The 22,465-nt window shown below is 39.6% G+C and overlaps 2 protein-coding genes and 1 long non-coding RNA gene across 5 annotated transcripts in view; 1 reads left to right on the top strand and 2 right to left on the bottom strand.

Moving 5' to 3' along the window:
* The window catches only part of LOC139627182 (uncharacterized), a 22,343-nt gene extending 5,404 nt beyond the window's left edge, over positions 1-16,939 (bottom strand). The window contains exon 1 of the long non-coding RNA XR_011692512.1: positions 16,513-16,939. This is a non-coding gene — a long non-coding RNA (uncharacterized lncRNA). The remainder of the gene's footprint in view (positions 1-16,512) is intronic.
* alkal1 (ALK and LTK ligand 1) lies at positions 1,151-15,775 on the bottom strand. Of its 3 annotated transcripts, none has more exons than XM_071487898.1 (6): positions 14,752-15,775; positions 14,144-14,425; positions 11,112-11,165; positions 10,368-10,451; positions 5,541-5,610; positions 1,151-1,688 (listed from the first exon to the last, which is right to left on the bottom strand). In XM_071487898.1, the coding sequence occupies exons 2-5, from the start codon at positions 14,412-14,414 to the stop codon at positions 5,546-5,548; spliced, it is 474 nt and encodes a 157-aa protein (XP_071343999.1). In that variant the 5' UTR covers positions 14,415-14,425; positions 14,752-15,775; the 3' UTR covers positions 1,151-1,688; positions 5,541-5,545. The 3 variants fall into 3 exon arrangements, with proteins under 3 accessions (XP_071343999.1, XP_071343998.1, XP_071344000.1); XM_071487897.1 differs by having other exon boundaries at positions 5,537-5,610; positions 14,752-15,765; XM_071487899.1 differs by having other exon boundaries at positions 5,537-5,610; positions 10,368-10,448; positions 14,752-15,755.
* LOC139627177 (dynein regulatory complex protein 11) lies at positions 16,082-22,465 on the top strand. Its single transcript, XM_071487890.1, has 19 exons — positions 16,082-16,263; positions 16,946-17,273; positions 17,422-17,541; positions 17,738-17,920; positions 18,016-18,087; positions 18,296-18,501; positions 18,669-18,753; positions 18,851-18,961; positions 19,155-19,230; positions 19,338-19,444; positions 19,613-19,699; positions 19,780-19,841; positions 19,980-20,062; positions 20,419-20,526; positions 20,612-20,811; positions 21,160-21,246; positions 21,352-21,529; positions 21,611-21,849; positions 21,970-22,465. Exons 1-19 carry the CDS (start codon positions 16,253-16,255, stop codon positions 22,081-22,083), a joined length of 2,457 nt encoding a protein of 818 aa, XP_071343991.1. The 5' UTR covers positions 16,082-16,252; the 3' UTR covers positions 22,084-22,465.

Here is a 22,465-nt window from a genome sequence, read left to right as displayed (position 1 = left end):
GTTGTTAATTTAAAGCCCTTGCAGAAATACACAATGCTCAATTAGTTTCATTAAAAGGCAGCTCTGATGCCTTTATCTACCATTAGAAAGTCACTGTGAGGAAATTACAGCTCTGCTTGTTTTGATCTTTCCAAATTCTCATACATCATGCTTGCTATTTTCCATTTACAAAGCCTAAATGGCGAACAAGCAAGATCTTTTGAGAGAAAATAAACACTTTTCTTGTCTGGCAAGGAAACAAGACAAGCTGGACATAATACTCACTGTGTATCAAATTTCAGCCAGTTTACTCAAACTTGTAACACGTGGGCTGAGGCTCAAGATCTGTAATGCCAGGCACATTTTATCCATTGGATTTTAATGATTGGGAAGAAATTTGTTTTAAAGTTATGCTTCCTCAACTACATTTGTCAGCTGTTCAAGAAACTCTTTCCTAAGCAATTTACTAAGCCTTCCCAAAGGCAAAAAGGTGCTTTGAAGAGGAAAATAAAACTAGGATTATCCCCTTACATTTAAGTATTGCTACACAATTTAGAAAACTACAAACATTTAAAATGTCTTGCACATGTGATTACTTAAGGAGTTCATTAAGTGTTTACAGGTCTTATCCAGAGTAGCCTATATTCAATTCTCCTTAAATTGCTCAACATTCTAACAAGTCCAAGAGTCTTAGATATCTGACTGAGTATGTGATTGCCAGAGACAAACACAAAACTCTGCCAGAAATTTTGCAATGAACTGCAGTTAGAGGAGGGAAATCAGTAATGGTAACACCTGCTCAGAGGAGCGGGGACAGAGGATACTACATCAGTAGGGTGCTGAAAACTTAAACACATGTGTTCAAGCCAGAAAGAGAACAAAAATGTATTCCCTCTGCAGCAAGTCTGTAATGAAACCCAGTTTTCTTCAGTTCTTTTTAGAAATTTAAATGACTCTGAGCACAGAGCTGCATGCATTTTTTGTCCAATACTGTGACAACTGGGCTGCTAAAGACGAATGAAAAGACCAGACACACTTGGCATTTTTACAATAAGTAGTTGACTACCCTGAATGCATTGGCAGCCACACCCATCATACCTCTAAAGGGATCCATATCCAACTCTGAATCCTCTTCGTTTCCCCCCATGTCTCCAATAATAGAAAAATATGCTGTGCTTCAATATTCTTTATTGTTCAGTACTGCAGTGCATTATCACCACTGTTGTCATTCCATATGTTCTCATTATCAACAATCACTCAAGTGCCAAATAAAATGTAATGAAGACAGTTATGGAGCATGAACAATCTTTCAGACCAGCTTTAGAATATAATATCAGCATAATAACGAAGAGGACATAACATATGAGGAGAAAAGAAAAGAAAATCTTCCTCTCCTTAAAATATAACTTTCATAACCAAAATAATCAGATTTTTAATAATTGTGTAATTATTATATACATACCCTTTCAATAAATAGGTATATTTGATATTAAATTAATGTTTTCTTACAAATATATGGTACATACAGGTACATTAAAACGATAAGCAATTCCATTCAGAAACATCCAGCAATGTCCATCAGCATTTTAAGTAATGACAACAAGAACAACAAAAATAGAAACAGTATAAACACAACAATGTTCATATGACTGCTGTGGATTTGAAGGCACTTCCTTGGCAACACATTGATCCCTCTTTCGTTTTGGAACCTGAAAGGATATGTAAAAAAAAACTTGATTAGACTTAAACAAGAGCAATTTCTGTATTTTAGAAAGAATTTTCCTGGCAAAGTCACATCTTGACATTTCAGCCTTTCTGAGGAAGTCATGTTGTCAGCTTCATAAGATGGCCATTACTTGCCTGCCATTACTGGCATTCCACGATGTCATGTCTATGCTCATTCAGAAATGCTTAGGATGACTAAATAATGAATCACTTAATAAGTCCCTCAATTGTGATATACATTTATCAGAATTCTCAGAACAGTGCGGACAGGATCTTATTATCTAATTCACTTCAGAAACTGAATACCTGAGAATGTGTCAGCTTCTTCAATTTTCTAATCACCAGAAGTCCTATGCCACAAAATAGCCACTTGTGTAGATGAGCTCTTTCACAGCAATCACTTACCAGCTAGACCTAATTGCATTTTACTGAGAGCGTATGCTTTTACCCTCGTTGGATTTAGGACAAGACGGCAGTGAACACATCAGACCTGCTGTCATCGAAGATCACCTTAACAAAGGGATGACTGTGACTGTGTCCAAAATTACTCCACTGACGATAGTCTAAGTTTTTCCTTTGTCTTGAAAGCGGATATACTTAGCTTTGCTGTGTTTTAAGCTTAGTGTAAGGAGCACAGGTAAGTGTTTCTAGCAAAAACAATTGGCCCATTAAAAAATAGAAACAAAACACCATGATCTGTTTCTGTCAATTTTGTTCTAGTTTTCTTACTTTGCCCCCAGACAGTGCATTGCTTATTATGAAGTGCTTTGTTTCAAAGGGGCTGTATGTAAGGTTTCGCTGCCACTGAATGTGGTTTCGTGCTGAGAACGGGTTGTGGTCATGGTCACTTGCCCAGAGCTTCAGCCATCGTTCCATTTACAATAAAAAAGGTTATAATATGCCCAATGAGCAGCGCTACTTCTTCAGGGCAGACCAGACATGACAGTTACTCCCTGATGAAACAAGCCAGCCGGGCCGGGGCTTGCTGGTTGACATGCTAACTTCAGTAGGAAAAAATAAATAGAGGCAAGAAATAAAAGTAAAACTAGACTGCCATTGCTTTCTGTCACTAGAAACAGCTGGTGGTGAGTAAAGGAATGAAACTTGATGCTGAACTCTAGACTGGTAAGTCCAACTGTTAATGCTAACGTTGATTATGTAGCAATGGCAAAACTTACAAATAGCTCCTTTGAACCCACCTATAGATATGTATAATAAAAACTGCGGGAGTGGTCATGTGGCAAGAATGAAAAAACAAGACGAGGTCAAAACCTTGTATATGGCTGGACCACCTACTGTCAAATCCTGATTATAACTGCAAGGTCATCTGACAAAATCACATGAAGACAAAGACTGCTGTGATTTCAGCGATATTTACTTATACAATGATCACTCAGAGAGAAAGTCAGAAGAGACATTGTTTTTTTTTAAAGTTATTTTTTCAGGCTTTTGCCCCAGTTACTGTCAGAGAGACCTGAGTGTTGGGGAGGCAAAAAGAGGGTGTGAGTAAAGTGCCGCAGGCCGGACTGGAACCGGAGCTGCCATTGCAAGGTGTGAGCCCAAATGGCACGTGCTCCACCAGCTTAGCCACCAAGGTGGCTCCAAACAGACTATTTTGTCTCTCACACAGGAGCAAAGGTAGTTTAGCCAACTCCAGTATGTAACAGACTTTTATTAGAGACAGGTCTTTATTTTCAACTCTGTTTGATATGCAGAATTCATAGTGGAATTTGCCTCGTTTTCAGTCGCTTGTTGCCGTGTTTAAGTTACTGCATTACATGTCAATACAAATTCACCACTTCCGATAAGCGTTTCAAATTTGAAGACTTACAGCTTGGAAAGTGGAAAGAGACCCTTTATCTTTTTTAACAGGGCTTTTACTGCGTTGCTGCAGTAAGCATATTGTTGCAGTTTACAAACTACTCAGATCTGCTAATTTCTTTAAAAGTTACCAATGAGTTCCCTCCATCTTCTCTACAGGCGATGTGTCAGATGTTTAGTTATTGCACTGCCTTCCTTAGTAATAGTGATACATTTAATGACAGTAGTTTATTTTCCATAATGGTGGCGAGGCTCAGTGAACTAGAAGTGCTTTTCCGCTTCCCTGCAGTTCCTGAGCAGCTGGGAAACCAGAGTGGTCAGTAGACTGCCCATAACAAGAGTTGTAGCCCTAAGCCCCCGGTTGGCATCCATACATGGTTCATATACTAGGTTTATACCCAGTCTTGTTAGAAAAAAAAAGTATCTAAATCTAGCAATAGTTGGCAACACTGCAGGCTGTCAACACCCCCCCTAATAGAACCTCAGTCAGTCAGTTAAGCACATACCAAATTATAGGGCTGGCCACGTTGTTGCAGTCCAGCCAGAAATGTGCTTTTCATGTCAGTCTTCAAAAAGATGGCATGGCATTGTGAGAGAGGTTTCACTAAAAGACATTCCTAATACAATTACTGGCACTGGAAAACTCATTTCCAGTTTAAATATAATCACTGTAGCTAATTTTTCAAAAACCCTGGCACAGTGGTTCCCGAACCACAAAGGAGTTTTCACAAATTTGCATTTATTGTATACAGTAGGCCTACTTGTAATATTTACATGTGTATGAAGAGACTATTACCAAACATCAATCTTTTTTATCCATGACTATCGAATTAATGTGAGAAGCATTAGAGTTCCACCTTCATACCAAATGCAGACAGAAAACCCATTCATGAATGACAGTCACATGTGTTTACCAGAAGCCAGCATAATACATGTGATAGTTATACTGCAGGGCTGATATAGTAGATTAATTAATTAAGAGAACTATAGTCATCAACAATTTTAATCATCAATTAATCTTTGAAGTAATTTTTAAAAAGAAAATGTATAATATTCTCTGGTTCAAGCTTCTAAACTGTCTCTGTTTTATATCACTATAAATTGAACGTCATTGGATTTGAGTTGTTGGTCAGACTAAACAAGACAGTTGAAGACTTCATCATGGGCTCTGGGAAACTGTGAAGCTAAATCTTTCACTATTTGCTGAAATCAATTAATCATAAAAAAATAATAATTGACAGAATGGTTAAATTGGTTAAACATCAAGATAATAGTTCACCATCACTAGACACATTATTTCTCATAGGGTATATTATCAATGAATGACCAAAGGATAGCGATCAGTAGTATGTGACTAACATACCCATGCAGTATTGTACAGTATTGTATAAAGAGGAGATATAAGTAGTATCACCTAAAAGTTCTTCTGCTTTGATGTTCTTGCAGCAGGATGCAAAAGGCACTGGGTCTAAAATCACTGATCACACCATGTGCTTGTTTCCCACTTTGGCAACAAAATGAATTACATGTTGTAATATACATTTCAGGCATCATGATTCCAGAGAAATGAATGTCCGAAATCTTTCTCTTTCTTTTCTGTTTCTTTCTCTTTTTTCTGTCACTCTCTGTATCCAACATGTGATGAAACTGATTTGTGTTCAACTTCAGCCAACTAGCACTGAGTGTTTCAGTGTGTCCAACACTAAGTAATACTATATTCTTAAACCATACAAATTTTAGACAGATGCCCAACAGATACGTTTCTGATTATACAAGCATCAATTTTCTGCAGTTGCACATCAGACACAAATTAGAATAAATCTAACCAAAAGCAACAAAGAAATTCCTCTATGTCAGGCTGAGAGAAAATGTAATAAATACATACATACAAAATTATTGATTATTTTCAATTATTATCATTAGAGGATGTTAACAAGGAATCAACAAGTAATTGTTTATGTACTACAAACTTAACCCCCCTCCCAGGAAGAGAAAAAACACTTTTACTCACATACAATATCTATGATTGCATGCAGAGTGGACTCATTGCTAATCGTGTTAGCAATCTTGCACATCTTTTGTAATCTGGAAAAAAAGACAGTGGGAAAAAGGCCATTAACATGTTCACATCATAACACTCTTTTAATTAAAGCCCCAAAATCTACATCTCTAAAGAGCTTGATTCTTAAAAACTAGGACTCAATGATAGAAAAATGAACTTTTCAAATTTTGCTATGAACTGTAACAAAGGTCAGGTATTTTTAAGTGTTTTCAAAATACGTATGTATAGTACCAGTCAAAAATTTGTAATGGGAAAGTATGTCCAAACTGGTACTGTACATGCTGGACTTTATATACTACAATATGCACTGAATAGTATGTCACTACTCTAGTTTCTTCCCTTGTGGTTCTCTGTATATTTCCCTGTATTTCCCCTGTCTCTCCTCTCCGTTTGTCTGTGTGTGTGTATGGCTGTGGGAGCTCCTTCACTCGCCTGGCTCCTGGCTCCACTCTACACCTGCTGCTAATCATCTCATCACCTCACAGATCAAGAACCCCGGTTCTCCTTCCACTCTTTGCCAGATTCTTCAGAGTACAACGTGGTAGATATACTCTTGGCAGCTCACTGTTAAGTCTTTTTCTAGTGGTTGTTGTGATTTCCTCTGTGCTAAATTCCAACAAGTGTTCTCCTGTTTTTAGGATTCCCATACCAGCCCACGGCCAGCCTTCACCTCCCATGCCACCTCAGCTGCTCACTCTCAAGCTGCAAACCTGGAGGGGACACAGCTATTTCCTGCTTCACCCTCCAGTGAGTCTCCTGCCTTTGACTACTGCCTCCCTTATCCCATACCATTCCTTAAATTAAATCCACCTTGCTTTAAGGTCCAAAAAATAACAAATCATCACTGAGCAATTGAGCCACAGTGGACACAAATTCATTTTGCCAAGCCCCGGCACCCCAGGGGGCATTAGCCAGACAACACGATAAACTTTTTTGTGTAGTGGACACTCTGTAAGCCTTATCTGCCATCACATTACAACTGGCCAAATGGACCAAGTGACAATCCACTACTCCTCCTCTCCAGCTGTAGACACTGCAGTTGCCTCCGCCGATGACCGCTCAGCTCCTCCTGTGGCATCTGCTGTACACCCCACTCCAGCACCGCTCTCCTAAGAGCCCTTCTCAAAAGATCCCAAACCATACTCAAAAGATCTGGGGGCTTGCGGGGGGGGTTTCTTCTCAGTGGTCCCTAGTCTTGCAGCAGCAGCTGACTACTTACTTCTCAGATAAGTCACACATAGCTTTATTGTCAGGCAAGGCTTCTCAGCATTGTGGGAAAGGGATTCCCTTCTTTGTAATTCTCATGCCCAATTCATAGCTGAGATAAGAAAAGTTTGTGATCGTCCTGTTCAGGGAAAGGAGGCAGCTAGCAGATTACTTGCCCTTCCCCAGGGCACTAAATCAGTTGCATAAAATGCAGAGTGTTTTTCCTTAGGAGCTAGCAGATAATATTAAGGAATAGTTAATGGCTAGAGATGAGACACAATTGAGTGGACAGGGAAACCTTCGAATAAATCTGACTGTTCATAAGTCTTCACTCCCAGTTTCACTCCAGATCAGTCCAAGTTCTGACTAAAACCCTTCCATTGGTCCTCCACTGAGTTCCTCTCCCCATTTATCTCAGATGAACCAATGCAATTAGGTAGAGCTCACCTCTCCCCTGCAGAGTACCAATGCTGCATCAAGGGTGGACTGTGCATCTATTGTGGCCAAAATGGTCAACCCCTTCTGCCAAAAGATGAGGCTCATGAATAATTGGAGGGGTGCTGATGAGCTGTACCTCCAAAGCCTCAGCCCCTCCATTGTATATGCAGTATAAAGTGCCCCTTCTGTGGTACCACAGCTCCATTCCCCTTCAAGTTCTGGTGGATTCAAGAGCAGATGACAACTTCATTGATTTCTCTTTTGAGTGCAAGCTTAAATTTCCATTGAGCCCCTTCGAGTCCCCAAAGACGTTAACGCCCTAGATGGTAAGCTATTGGCAAGAATCACTCATGATACAGTCCCTCTAAATCTCATTCTGTCTTCTTCTGTATTCTCTTCGCGAGTCTATTCAGTGATTTGTGTCCATGCAAACTACACAATCCCCACATAGACTGGTCAACTGGAACTTTTCTTTTTTGCCATTGTCATTGTCTTCAGTCTGCTTTAGCCCCCACCGAAGTTGCTGCTTCCCCCCCAAACAGAACCCCCAGACCTCTCAATAGTTCCCTCTAAATATCGTGACTTACTGTAAGTGATGTGAACAGCGAGCCTTAAGCTTGTCTCCACACAGACCCTGCGACTGTGCCATAGATCTGCTCCCTGGCGCCCCCCCTACCCACAAGTCGTTCATACAATCTCTCCTGGCCTGAAAGAGAAGCCATGGAAAAATATATTCATGACTCCCTAACTGCTTGTATAATCCACCCTTCTTCTCCTGTGTGGAACTGGTTTCTTTTTTGTGGATAAAAAGAGATCAAACTATCTTACCCTGTTTAGATTTCTGTGGCTTAAACAACATAACAGTCAAAAAGAAAAAACCCTTTCCCTTTGATAGATCTGCTTTTGAGCCCCTGCATAGTACCACTGTCTTTTCAAAACTGGATGTAAAAAACGTCGTTCTCTCTCAAAATCAAGCACTGAGCTTTTGAAACCATTCCCTCATCTTCCTGTTCCTGATAGCCTTTGCTATCTAGGAAATAAAGTCCAGACAACTGTCCCTTTGTGCCAATTCAGGACGCAAGTGTTGCAATAGGGACTTTCCTTCAAACGTACCATTCACCCTGGTTATCATTGCACCTTGACCTGTGCCGTCTGTAGGAAGGCTTTCCATCGACCTCCAGCTGGCTTGTTATGCCCTCTGCCCATTCCCCCTTGTCCCTTGTTATGGTTCTGAGGAACGCTCCTGAATTCCATGCAGTTTCACCCTGGATCATCCCTATTTTTCCCCTGTATCTCCTCCCCTGATTGGATGTGTGTGTGTATGTGTGTGTCTGGTCATGGGCATGGCAACACTGTCTTGGCTAATCATCTCATCACCTCACAGTTCAAGAACCCTGGCTTTCCTTCCACTCGTCTCCAGACTGTTCAGTCTACAACATGGTAGACATACTCTTGGCCACTCACTATCAAGTCTTTTTCTAGTGCTTGTCATGATTTCCTTCATGCTAAATTCTAACAAGTATTCTTCTGTGCTTCGGATTCCCCTGCCAGCCTACAGCCAGCCTTCACCTCCCATGCTGCCTCAGCTGCTCACTCTCAAGCTGCAAAAGTCCAATTGGACACAGCCATTCACCCTCCAGTCAGTCTCTTGCCTTTGCCTGCCACCTTCTCCCTTGTTCCATACCATTTGTTTCATTAAATCCACCTAAGATATGCTCTCTCTGTTGTTGGCTGCTTTTGGGACCAAAAAATAACAAACTGTCACATAGTACTCAATATATGCCTATCCAGTGTCAGTGTCAAGTGAGAGAGGAAAAAATGGAAAAGACATAAGCAGCAGTATTGATGTCAGAGATGTAACAATATGCTAATTCCTGAACATGCATTTGAAGTTGTAATGTTCCTTTAACGTCCTCTGCATGTGAAGTACACAGTCAATCATGTTTTCTAATATCATCAACAGTAAAATTAGCATGAGAAATGAACCATAAATGTTGCATTCAACAATTCTCTGCGTCATCCCAATCTAACAAATGACTGAATTCTTACTGTGACCCAGTTGTCATCTGTACTTGCCCATCGTGTCTCCTGGTTTAAACCAAACTGCTAACTGAATATCATGCTTAATTAATGGCACTGATAATACAGAAGGCAGCACAAAAAAGAGGGGCCTCTGTCTCTGCTTCACTCTGTCCACAGTAAAGGCAAGTCTGGCTAAACAGATATCCATCTGTAACAAGTTAACATTGTCTGCAATCACTCTCCGATGCTGGCTTGACGTCACTTTCCTAATTCCCAAATGTAAACATCTCAGAGAGAATGATTGATCCATCAGTTTGCAAACTGAGGTTACAGTTCTGGGTGTTTCTGTATCAACAGTTCCCAACCAGGGGTTCAGGACCTTCTACGGGGTTGCAGGATAAATGTGAGGGAGTGCTGATTAACAGAACTAACAAAAGGAAATAAACATATTCTGCTACACATATTTTTCTAATATTTGCTTTTTTAATATGAAATACTGGCTAGTTTTACATCTTCATGATTCTAAAACAATCCATGAGGAGAACATCCCTCTTTGGTTTAACTGCTTGTAAATCACATAAATATACAATCTCCTACACGGTCAAAGGGTCAGGAATAGACACTGATATGCCAGAGCAGTTGGAAACCACTGCTCCTTTTATCAACTCAGAAAAAGCCATTTTCAGAGGTTTTTAGCGTCGTCAAAAACTGTATAAACTTGGAACAGGCCACATTTTTAAAATCCTAGACATTTGCTTATAGAACATCAATTTGCAATTCAAAATGCTTTTCTATGATTGAAGGGAAGTATTCATTCAAGAGTATTCAGTATACTAAATATGCAATATGCAGTTAAAGTATGGGAAAAATATCCTATTTATTAAGACTTTATCACTCAAAAGGTTTAGCACTGGGTTTGATTTCATTACATGTGATTAACAATGGCAAACAACCCACCAACTGTCATTAGAAGCTGATTCAAACATTGCTAAGTCCTTATTTTTAGGGTCTAAGCATAATATAAAACACAATACTCATGATAATAAAGGATGAAAGATCAGACATTGAGCACATTATAAAAAGAGCAACATGAGAGGAAAAACGGCATACATACATGCTGGTCTTGAGCAATCCCTTGTGTTGTGATAAAGTCTATGAAAGTGTGTTCTGCACTCCGATGAGAACTTGACTGGTCCTGCTTAATAGAAAAGGTCTCATCAGGCAAAATGAAAACATTTTTTAGGGATTCATTAGTTCCTCCAATCTGCTAGTATAACCACACTTATAAGCACAGTGAGTGTGTGAGTAATCAACTGATAGAAGAAGACAAATCACAAAGTGTAGGTGAACACTATTACAGACATGATTAGGTAGTCAGGGTTCAACTGGCCTTAGTGAACAGAAGAAGTGAGTCTTCAGTTATAATCACCTAGAGTTTCTGCGCCAATATTTAAGCTTCCGGATTTTCACACCAATAATGAAGTCTACTCATAAGTCCTGAGACAAATAATCAGCTTAACCTTGCACTGCCTTCAACTTAATTCTGTTGGCCTCAGACCATGTGCTGCTTCTCTACACTACGGCCCTACAGCTAAGCTGGGCAACCCTCTTCTGACTCACAGGAGTGCCAGTGTTGACAAAGCTTTCTGTGCCTTAAGCATATTGTATGCTGGCTTACAGGAATGAAAATGATTTTCTCAAAGGGGCAAAACTAAAACCTTCCAGATAAAAATTACATGGGAAAAGTACCAAATATGCTCCAAAAGATGTTTGCAATGTCTGGAAAAGACAGCAGTGAAATAAAATCAAGGCTGAAACTTTGCACTTGTGATGTTGTCTTTGATGGCAATTTTCTTACCTGTGAAATGCTGAATGAATTTGCCTTTCATGTTTACATCTCTAGGAACAATTTCTGGAAGAGAAAAATCACTGTTAGCTTGTCAATCAACAATCAACATCACAGCTAAGCACTTGCCAAGTTACAAAGTGATAAATATGACTGTCAATGTCAAAGTCAGCCTGCCCTCCAAATATCATAGTGATGCAAGAAAATTCTCAATATAACCACTTTAAGATAAAAAATATAGTTCAGTTCAACATGAGGCTGTGTTATTATTATTCATGATTAATACCCTTGATGATTTTGGGCATCAGAATTACTGACATGCACTCACTGCATCTTATTTAAACATTATTAGATCCAACAGGGTCCTTCTTCCTTTCTGCTTGACCTCCTTGCCTTCTTTAGACTGGCCCAAGATGATGAGTAGAAAGAAGTACTGCACTTGCTTCATTTTATGTAAACTTATCTCTAAATACACCACACTAAATGAACATTATTCATTGTGAATTATGTTACATAGTGGTGCAGCATATGTAGTATTCCCATGATGTATCTCATTACATTATTCTCTATGGTGTCAGTGTCATTTCATAAGGTCTAGATGGGCATCAGGTAACCTCTCTCTCCTCAGTGTCCACACAAGCAACACATGCAGCAGTCTGATAACACACTGGCCATGATAACAGGCTAAAGAGATTATTGTATGGGGGTTTAATGCTCATCAGAATAAGTCCATGCAAGTAGTAGTAGCAGCGGGATCCAGATATACCACTACTCATCATTACTATTAACCACTGTTATCTGTCATTATTATTGATAACACCATTACCTATACAGCTGTTCCTGGTCTCTCTCTCTCTCTTTTCTCCTCTCTCCTCCACCCACCCCCTCTTTCTCCTCTTAAATCCAACTGGTCAAGGCAGACGGCCGCCCACCCTGAGCCCGGTTCTGTTGGAGGTTTCTTCCTGTTAAAAGGGAGTTTTTCCTCCCCCCTGTCGCCAAGTGCTTGCTCTGTTGGGTCTCTGTGCCTTGAGATAATGTATATTATGATTTGGCACTATACAAATAAAATTGAATTCAATTCAAAGTAGTTACTGGGCTAACATTACATTAGCCCCCAGCCCCAGGAACATGTAATGCTGTAACTGCATGTAACTGCAGGAAGATGAAAGATAACCATTTTGCCAGTTTGAAAGTCATCATAGGAAGTTATTTTAAAATCTTTTTTAAGACCAGACCTACAGTAAAGCCAAAACAAACCATATTAAAGGATATATACAGCTATATATTTTACTTATATATTTTACTATTCCAAAAAGAGTTATGGACATGTAAAAGTCAACTGTGCCATCCAGCCAAAACCCAGATGTGAACAGTGAAAGGGCAACTAGGATTACGCAATGTCAGATAATGTGGTTTCACTACATAATCTGTTTGTATTGTATTTCCTGGCCATTATTAAATGCATGCCCACAACAATAAAATACACACGTCTAAAGCCACCAGTCTGAAACTTATTTCTTGTGGCATACATATTAAAAGAGAAACTGTAACAGATACGGTCCGTTCAATGTCTGTCCTGTTGTAGTTGTCATTTTGATGACACAGCCATGGCATTAGAAGAAAAATACTGGGACAACTGTAGGGTGAACGCTTTAGTGAATTCATAGATGTTTCTTCCCCTTCCTCCTCATTGCGTCTCAAGCATCTCACCTTGCGTGACCATGGATCTTTTGGTAGTGTCACACGCACCAGTTGCTAATATGCTGCTTTTAATATCCTCAAAAAGATAAATTCCATCCAGTCAGTGGTCTGAGAAAGGTACTTTTCCAATTGCATAAGCTGCGGCTGAGACTTTGAGCTGCACAATGCCTGGGCAACAATTTTAAAACATGATCTAATTGATAGTGATGGTAGAGAGAATCTGAAATTGCAGTACCAAACACATTATCTTCACTTAGCACCTAATAAACTCATACTGCACTTACCAATCCTGGACTGCACTGTAAGGTAACTGTATCTGTTGCTGCAATAAAAACAGGCACTATACACAAAAGGTTCCTGGATACCTTTTCTTTAATACAGTTTGACTTGGTCAAACCTTCTGTCTAGAATCTCAGATAATTGAAGAGATATGTATCAAAGATTTTCTTAAATGGCTTAAATCTGGACATAAGTTTTTATTTAAGTCAATAAAGGCAGAGCTACACCAAGCACATCCTCACTTGTCAGAGAAAAATACCATTTAGTTCAGGGAAAGGATTAACTGACGATTAATTTCAGTGAGAATGATACTAGTCTAATTATTCCATAATTACGGTCAAAAGCAGTGTCTGAGTGACAGTGACTGTAATGCAGTGCTGTCAGTTACACTGATGTGACACAGCACTGCCAAACCTGTTTTCTCGCTCTGTCTTACAGAGATGCCTGTGATTGCAAACGCTTTCTGGGAAGCCATAATGTGTTGTGTGGTGTGTGTGTGTGTGTGTGTGTGTGTGTGTCTTAGGGGGGGCACCATTCATGTTGAAGATTCCACAATGAATCATACTGAATGAATCATTCACAAGTTTGGTGTGACGGTGCCCCTCCTACATGAGTTCATAGCACCTATCCATGTCTCTGATTATCAGTCAATCACAGCTTGAGTGAGAGAGCGATATGTTCAAGACATGTTGTGGAAAGCAACACCAAGTATGATAAATGTGACATAACCTCTTTGTCTTACACAAATGAAGCATATCTGCATTACATTTTGTATAACCACTTAAAATTAAGATGGACATTTGAGGACAGAAAGATCTGGATACTCTACCCTGTCTTTTAAGTATACTCCTGCGAAGTACCTTATAAGAACAGGCAAATATGGAAATTTTCTTTTCCATATTTCTTTAATTAACATGCATACAGCAAGTTCCATTCAGCCAAACTAAATAAGGATCCTAAATAAGATGTACTGCACAGACCAGACCATTGACAGCTGTCTCCCACAGTAAAATGGGGATTATGCTTTCATCATCAGGACCTAAAAATAAATCTTATCAGCTTACCTATGAGTCTACTGTTATCCAGCCTTGGAACATAGAAAGGCTTTTCACGGGAGGAGAATTTCATGTCTTGGGCTGAAGTGAAGAGTCCACTGCTACAGCGCCTGGAGACGGGTTTGTCCCGTTGCTGGCTATCTTTGATAACCTGTAAGATTAGATCCAAAAGGGTCCTTCTTTCCGTCTGCTTGACCTCCTTGCTGTCCATACACTGACCCGAGGTGATGAGCAGAAAGAAGATAGTCAACAGTATGTGCCATTTCCTCTCCACCTGCATGACTTCACTGTCTGAAAACATATGCAAGCAAATAAGTTTTGTTACACAGGAGTTACATGGTTTCTGTTAAGCCAGACAATCATCACATTTGTTTTATTATCACAACCAAAAAGATAACTGTACATTTTGCATCATGCTTCACCTCAACTGATGTATCAAGATTGCCATTTAAGATTCTTCAATAGTCAAAATTACTCCAAAAATTCTATGTATGAGGTAACATACATAGCTACTGAAAGTGGGATTAATTTCCAGAAAATAGGCAACGCAGCAGTCGCATTTCTTCTAGTTTCATACATTGGTAAAACAAGTGCAGTTAATCTAACTTTAGACTTACTAGTTTGGGCGTTAAAGATGCTTATGTCCCGGAGAGTGGACACAGTTGTCTTGAGCAAATTCTTCCAGGCGTTGTCTGTAGTTCCGATAGGAGAGAGAGAGAACCGCCAGCAGATTGTGCTCACCACCGTCTTTCTTGAAATAATGCGTCCCTATTTATACGAGGAGCCACCTTCTTGAAGGTAATACAATCGATTTCGAGTGGGTGGTAAAGCAATGTTGACATCTTTGGTGCAATTTCTTCCAGTGGCATTCGCTCACTTTGGCATGCGCCCCACCTTTACGCACAAAAACATCACTAGTTGTATCTTAAAATGGACTATTAAACTTCAGATATAAACGACCCGTTTGAGGACAGAGTAATGGTTTAACATTTAAGAAAGAACCTAACTGAAATTTCCATTGAAAAAATAAAGGACAAAGACCGTGGCGCGGCAGCGCGCAAGGAAGTAGTTTTCCAAATGGAGCAACTTGTTGGATGTTGAACGCAGAGAAGAGAAGAAACTGTTGGCCTGTAAGCTTCTGGCTGACCTGTCAGCGTGTCGATATTTTTGTTCACCGATGTCCAAGTCTTGTGACCGCCTAAGCGCTGTGGAGAATGCGCCTGTTTTCCACCCTTGAACAGAAACCTATAATTGTGATAGTCCTTTTAAGAAATATGACACTTCAGGGCAGCCTACATTTCAAGATGCATCTGAAAGGGAGTCCAAAAAGTTAATGGATTGTTGGCTCAGCTGTATGAATGATAAGTCACCCCTTAAAAGACAAACCAACGTAATGTAAATGAGTGCAAACATGTATTAATGCATGAAGTTTGCAGATTTGTTCATCACCTGTCATTTACAGTGGAAAATGTATTCGGCTACAGCTCCCTTTATATCTGCCGAGACGTAGTCTAGTTTTCCCAGCAATACACCGCATTTACACTTTGCATGCGTCCCATTACAGTATATGGTATATCAGGCGAGAGCCCCATCTCTGCTAACATGAAGGGCGCCACCTGGTGGCGTCTCCCTTGTTGTGCGCGGATGTAGTTTAGAGACGCTGTGGGCCTATTATTTACAAAAAGGCACATTTTCTCGTGCATTAGTTATTTTTATTAAAAACGTAAGTGGGGGAACATCCCATAATATTATTATCATTAGTCCTAATATTATTATTATTATCAGCAGCAGTAATTGTAGTGGTAGTTGTGGAGACAGTATTAGTAGTGGTGGTAGTAGCAGCCGTGGCTGTGGTTGGAAGAGTAAAAATCGTAACATACTCAAAGTGTGATTGATTTCCTCTGATTAAAAGGTAGCCTATAGGCTATTAAAAACAAGTGAGTAACTTCCGGAAACACTGTTACTATGGAGACGGGCCGAGCACAGCGTCAACTTAGGAAAGCTGAGCTCATGGTCGACACTCTGCATCCTACTTTTGTTAAATTTAACTCTCTATAACTTGTTTGCTTATTTGATAAGACACCCTGGAAACATTTTACTCTCCCCAGAGGCAGAGACATGTCGCAAAGGTAAATATCCTCGCAGGCACAGTCGCACTGGTTGTGCGGTCAGCGGCTACCGTAGTTTAACGTTAGCTTGTCAAATGTAACTTAAGCTACTTTCATGCAAACAGCCACGGCAATGTTAACGAGAAATTGTACTGTCATGCTGTGTGTAAAACGTAAAAATATAGGCTGACAATGTTTAAAAATAATACTTACATTTGAAAGCATTTCATTGATATTTATTTAAGTGTTTGAGAGTCAGTTTTTCCATACCTCATTAATGGCAGCAGTGTCCAACTGTTGCAACAAGAATGACTCCAGTGACTGTGACACACCTGCTGATTAAATGGACAGTTTGCCTGTTGTTTGTTGGCCTTGTTGCGCTTTAAATCACAGCTTTGTTACTTTTAGAGCTTGTATCTTAAAGGGATGTGGAAACACCAGGAGATAATATTACACTGCAAAGACTAACTTTGGAAGATGTCAGCTTGATTTGACTAACACAGACTTTTGCACATGAGAATGACTGGGGATTTTGTCCGCCATCACAGGGGGGACCACTATGAGCAGGATAAATAATTACAACAACCAAAACAAATTTCAGTGTTTTTATAGGCACCTGACTATTGTTTTAAGACAGTCTTTAAAAAAAAGTGTATAGAGACACAATGCAAAAAACACAAGAACATTATTTCTTCTTTTCCAGGACATACAATGAGCTGTGGGCAGAGGCCCAGTTAGAGTTGAGCCGTCTGCTGACTGAGGAGCTGCCTGCTGAGCCCCCTCGTCCAGAAAAGGACAGGGTAGTGTTCTTCCAGCGTCTGGCCATGCTTTATGTGCGTTACATCCAAATCTTCAGACGGCTGGAGAAGGTCTATGACCAGTTGGTCCACCCTCAAAAGAGACGAGCTATTCGGGCAATTCTTGATGGTGTGATAGGCAGGGTGTTAGAGCTGAAGAATGAAATGGTGGAAAAAGAGTTTTCAGAGTACCACTACATGGATGACGTCCTTCACGACTTAAAGCTCAGACCTGTGAGTTTCATTTTTCAGAGTAAAATTAAACTGAATTTGATTTCTGAAATCTGAATAAAGTAACACTGATTTATCTCCACCAGACATTGGTTTTTATCAGGAATGTCTCTGTGCAACTCATAAGCTATTTTCATTGTTGTCACTTTAGGCAGACCTTGAGATCCCTATCCCTCATTATTTCATCACTGAACGCAACAAAGAACTCCAAGAACGAAAGACAATGCTCACAGATATCCTTAAAATGGTGGAGGTTATTGAAAGCCCTGAAGTGAGTCTAAAAAAGAGCCATGCTTTAGTTAAAGTCTGTATATGTTGCATATTTTACATATTTTGTTACATGGAAAAACATATTGCATCAGGAAAATTAAAATGATACTTTTCATTTATTATTTGTTAGATTTCATTGAATAATGTAAAGTAAATATTTTGGTTATTTTGTCTACTTATTTTTATTGTCCCTACAGCCCCCAATGGTCAAGGACATGAGTCAAGAGGAGGCCATTAAGATCATTCAAGTGGTTGAGAGGGCCCGCCAAGGACGTCTGAGGGCAAAGTTGAATGAAGAGAGCAGAAATATGAACAGAATGTATGGGACCAAGGACACTGGAACAGTTAGCACTGAGTTGGCTGCAGTCTGCATACAGAAGGTTATCTTTTGTCAGTGTAGTTGTATAAACCTTTTTTTTGCTGCCTCTTTTTTTTACCATGCATGATGAAAGATTTGGTTGAAAATGATTGATAGGTGTGGAGGGGCTACATAGAGAGGAAGAGGGCCAAGATTGCTCGGGATGAAGAAATGATTTTTCTGGGAATGGTGAGTATCATCAATTTTGATATATGTACTGTAAGTATGTATGTATATGTAACTTTTTAATGTTTGAAAATAGAAGCTATGAAGCTGTATTGCCATCTTTCTTTGTTTCAGTTCAGAATGAATAAACACTTATGATTTTCCTCTCCTTTATTTTATTTTTTTTCTGAGACAATCAAAGTACATTATGTTTTGGTCACTCCCATCTTAGGTCATGGATCCAAAATACCGAGTGCCATGCCCTGTGGAAATCACTGCCCAGGCTTATGAAGCTCAAACACGGATTAAACAGGAGGAGCATGAGGAAGACTACCAAAAGTCAATGGAAGCAGTCACAAAACAACTACGAGATGTGGAGGGTCATGACATTAGCAAGACAATGAAAGACCAAATCCGGCAGTGGTTCATTGAATGCCGGTAAGGTGGCAAAGAGGGGGTGGTATGATTCTTGCTATAATTATGTAACATTTACACATTTTGTGACATGAGTAATAGTGACAAGTAATTAGTTCTCACTTTTTTCCTCTATGTGTTTGTGTGTGTGTGTGTATGTGTGTGTGTGTGTTTTTTTTTTTTAAAAACAGTGATGCAACGGGATCATTTCCAGACTACCCTGACGAAGAGGACGGAGGCTCAGCTCTCATTTTTGCAGAAAAGAACCCTCAGCAGGTAAAATACACCCTCTGTCAAAAGTATGGTTTGTTGTATATTTTTTCAGAAGTTTGCATAAGGAGAATGCTGATTGGTGTACATTTATATTTTTCAGTTGATGGAAGAAATGGCTGCACAGGAAGAGGTGGATTCAAACAACAAACCAAAAGGGAAAGAAGAAAAGAAGGAAAAGGGGAAAAAGGACAAAGGGAAAGATGAAGAAGTAGTAAGGCCTCATTAAATTCCATTAAATTCATTTTATTTATTCACTATAACATTGAGTAAACTCTGGTGTTATCAGCCTTTTTTAAATGGATAAAAATATAGAATACATGGAACTTCAACCCAACTCTTTTACTCCTTTGCGTTGCATATTTAGTGAACCAATATAACTTTTGAACTTAAATTTGGAACCACAGGAAGAGGAGGCAGGGTTGAAGATGCTACCTTCAGCTTTTCTGTCAGACTTGGAAGTGGGAAACAAAACCTACATAGGTATGTTTAAGCACCAGTTTACACCAGTTTACGCCAGTTGCCACTGTTCAGTGTATACTAGCATATTGCTAATTCCTGATAAAGCATGAAGTGAATCTCGTCCTCAGATGTTTGGAAAACCCGCAATGAATCCAAGAATTTCAGCCAGAGGCACGAGGTGGAGCTGATCAAAGAAGAAAAGAGGAAAGTCATTGAGGCAGACATTCGAGTGCAGGTGATGCTGACTACAGTATAGAAAAGCCCAAAGCCAATATTTTAATTTTTACTGGCTAATAAAACAGCAGGGTATTGTGTGCAAGTTGTTTGGCCAGTGCAGTGTCTGAGTCACTGATAATGGCACCACCTGTTGTTGCACTCAGTGGTCTGTTCTATTCTGTATCAGGTAGATGAGCAGATGAGACAAGAGCTGGCTGACTGGAAGCTAGCTGTGGATAAAGACAAGGGTGGTAAAACCAAAGGAAATGCAAAGGTATTTAATTGAAAGACAGAGGTCACAGTTTACATTGACTTCCTTGAGCCTTTTCCTGAAAATATTTTTTTACACCACAGAAAAAGAAAGGATCTAAGAGTGGAAAGAAGAAGAAAAAGGAAAAAGATCTGACAGCTGATAGGTGAGGTCTCACAGAGCCTATACCTAATGAACTGAATGAATTACATGATTTCCAGTACAAAATTAAGTGGTATGAAGTGGATAAATTAGTAAATGCAAATACTGGATAACACAATAACAATGTATTCACATCTACTAGGACTCTTGAGTCTCTGTGTCAGGAGCTGGTGGAACAGGGCTTGTTGAAAAAGGCAAATAATGTCAGGCTGCAGGATTACCTGGGTAAGACTTTGTAAATTATTTGTGTAGACTGGTGTGCCATTTTTCAGAGCTTTTTTGTCTTGTCTTTTGTCTCTTATGATCATAATTGTATGTGAGCTTTTAATGTGATTACAATCCATGCATTGTTCAAATTCACAACTCTTCAGTCCAGGTATCTGGAAATTATGTAGTGGAGTGCTGCCCTCTTCTGGTTTGTGATTGCCAAAACATTGTGATCACAATGAATGATTTCAAACGAGCCCTTTAGTCTTTGTGGTCAGAATGAAGGTTCTGAAATTCTTCCTTGTAGTTTTTCCACTGATTAAATGTGCAGATGAATAATTACTGGTGTAATAGTAGTTCCCTCTTGTTCCTAGGTGACTATAGCTACCTTGGGACAACACTGAGGCAAAATGACATCGAGCCCATGCCATCACTGTCAGATGTGCGACAAATCTTAACTCTATATGCAATTTTACCATTAGGTATGGATGTTATTCACTTCATATTTAGAATAAATATAGCAAGAAATTGTTTGCAGTTTGGATATTATATGTGTGTTGTTTGCAGGCTCTCAGGTGCTACATGAGAAAGCTCCTCTGATAAAGGCCATCCTACTGACAGGGCCGGGAGGTGTGGGTAAGAAGATGCTGGTCCATGCAATCTGCCACGAGACAGGTGCCAACCTGTTCGATCTGTCACCCCTGAACACAGCTGGAAAGTACCCAGGCAAGAGTGGCCTCGCCATGATGCTTCACATTGTCTTTAAGGTGAGACACTGGTTTTCAAAGGAACCCAGTAAGTTCTTTGAATAACCACTATTAAACCATAAATTTGTCATTTCTTTCTTTGAGGTCTTAATCTTCACCTACAAATTTAAATTTAAACTTAACCCAGTCTATATGCGTAATGCTTAACCTCATAAGATATCTCCTACCATGATATGTGGTATGCAGGGCAGTATGTTGTCATGTAATAACAAATAATACTGCTTAAGTTTATATATCATGGTGATCTAAGCATAACATCAGGAATTTTATGGAAGTGTATCACAGGTATTTACAGTTTGACTTGACCAGAAAGTAAAAAAGCTGTTCTTCATAATCATCTTCACACAGGTTGCAAGACTGCTGCAGCCTTCAGTAATATGGCTTGGAGATGCAGAGAAAATGTTTTATAAGAAAGTTCCCAAGGAAGAAAAAGAGGTACTCCTGAGCATTATGAACACAGGGTGGCATCATTGTGATGTACTAATGTTTCAGTTATTTAGTGACATGGTGACATGTGACATGTTTTATGTGTGTAAACAGTTAGACCCTAAGCGGTTGAAGAAAGATTTGCCCAAGTGCCTTAAGTTGATCAAAGGGGAAGATCGTGTTTTGATAGTAGGAACAACTACAGACCCTCTAGGTGCTGATATTAAGTCTCTGTGTAAAATGTACAGCAAAATCATCCTCATCCCAAGACCTGACTATGGCTCAAGATACAGTAAGAAATGACACATTACAAATTTATGATTCTGGTATTCGTTACTTTGTTGGTATAAAAAATTACCTTACTTACCTTCAGTCTTGTGGAAGCACCTGATCCAAAAGCAGGGAGGAAAGATAACCAAGTCCCTGGACCTCAGCTCTCTTGCCAAGATTTCTGATGGCTACACTCCAGGTCACATGGTCCAGGTGATCCAGAGCGTTGTCACGAAGCGTCGCATCCTTCAGCAGGCAAACAGGCCCCTGACTGCTGCTGAGTTTGTTGCCCCTTTAGCCAAGTTTGACCCCGTGTTTCAGGAAGAGGAAGAGGCCCTAAAAGTACAGTGGATATGTCATATTTAATTTACCCATCATTACATTTTCGTCATTGTGATTTTTTTAATTGTCTTTTTAATGTAAACATATGCTTGTTTTACCTTCTTAATCGCTTGTCACCAGAACTGGTATGCAAAGACCCCTCTGGGAAAGAAGAGGATTAAGGCTGCCACAGGAAAGGAAGAAGAGGAAGCCCCGGTTAAAGGCAAAGATGCAAAGAAGAAAGGGAAAAAATAAGTTTGTCACCATCTTTTAATTGCAGCTGAATATAGTTAAGTATTTATTGAAGCTTGTATGTGAATTAGCCTCTGATGAGGTTAACACTGTCCTACCTACTCCCTACAAAATAACTGAATAAAAAGTGATTTTTCCTACACCAGGGGAGCAGGGTTGTACTTATTTTAGGACGTAGTGAAATGTCTGCTTGTATTGTGATTGTAGATAATATGATGTAAATATGAACTGGAGATAGAACACCACAGCTCATGTTCTACGAATAGGATTTTGTACAGTTCATATGAAAAGGTGCTAACACCTGTCTTGTGACTAAATTAAGAGTTCTTCTAATAAGAACGTGGCCTAAAAACTCTATTTGTGTTGTTGTCAATAATTGAATCTC

This window comes from Trachinotus anak, unplaced genomic scaffold (assembly GCF_046630095.1).
Source record: "Trachinotus anak isolate AG129_WGS33_773 ecotype Australia unplaced genomic scaffold, CSIRO_AGI_Tana_v1 ptg000010l, whole genome shotgun sequence".
NCBI classification, from domain to species: domain Eukaryota; kingdom Metazoa; phylum Chordata; class Actinopteri; order Carangiformes; family Carangidae; genus Trachinotus; species Trachinotus anak.
The sequence above is the reverse complement of the archived record's forward strand: the minus strand, read 5'-3'. Positions and strand labels throughout refer to the sequence as shown.

Coding starts and splice junctions, on each gene's coding strand:
- alkal1 (XM_071487898.1), bottom strand. CDS start 14,414: ATGCAGGTGGAGAGGAAATGGCACATACTGTTGACTATCTTCTTTCTG. Junction 10,452..11,111: donor ATTCATTCAGCATTTCACAG/GTAAGAAAATTG, acceptor TTTTCTATTAAG/CAGGACCAGTCAAGTTCTCA. Junction 5,611..10,367: donor GGATTGCTCAAGACCAGCAT/GTATGTATGCCG, acceptor CTTTTTTTCCAG/ATTACAAAAGATGTGCAAGA.
- LOC139627177 (XM_071487890.1), top strand. Junction 19,700..19,779: donor AAACCAAAGGAAATGCAAAG/GTATTTAATTGA, acceptor TTTACACCACAG/AAAAAGAAAGGATCTAAGAG. Junction 19,842..19,979: donor AAAGATCTGACAGCTGATAG/GTGAGGTCTCAC, acceptor CACATCTACTAG/GACTCTTGAGTCTCTGTGTC.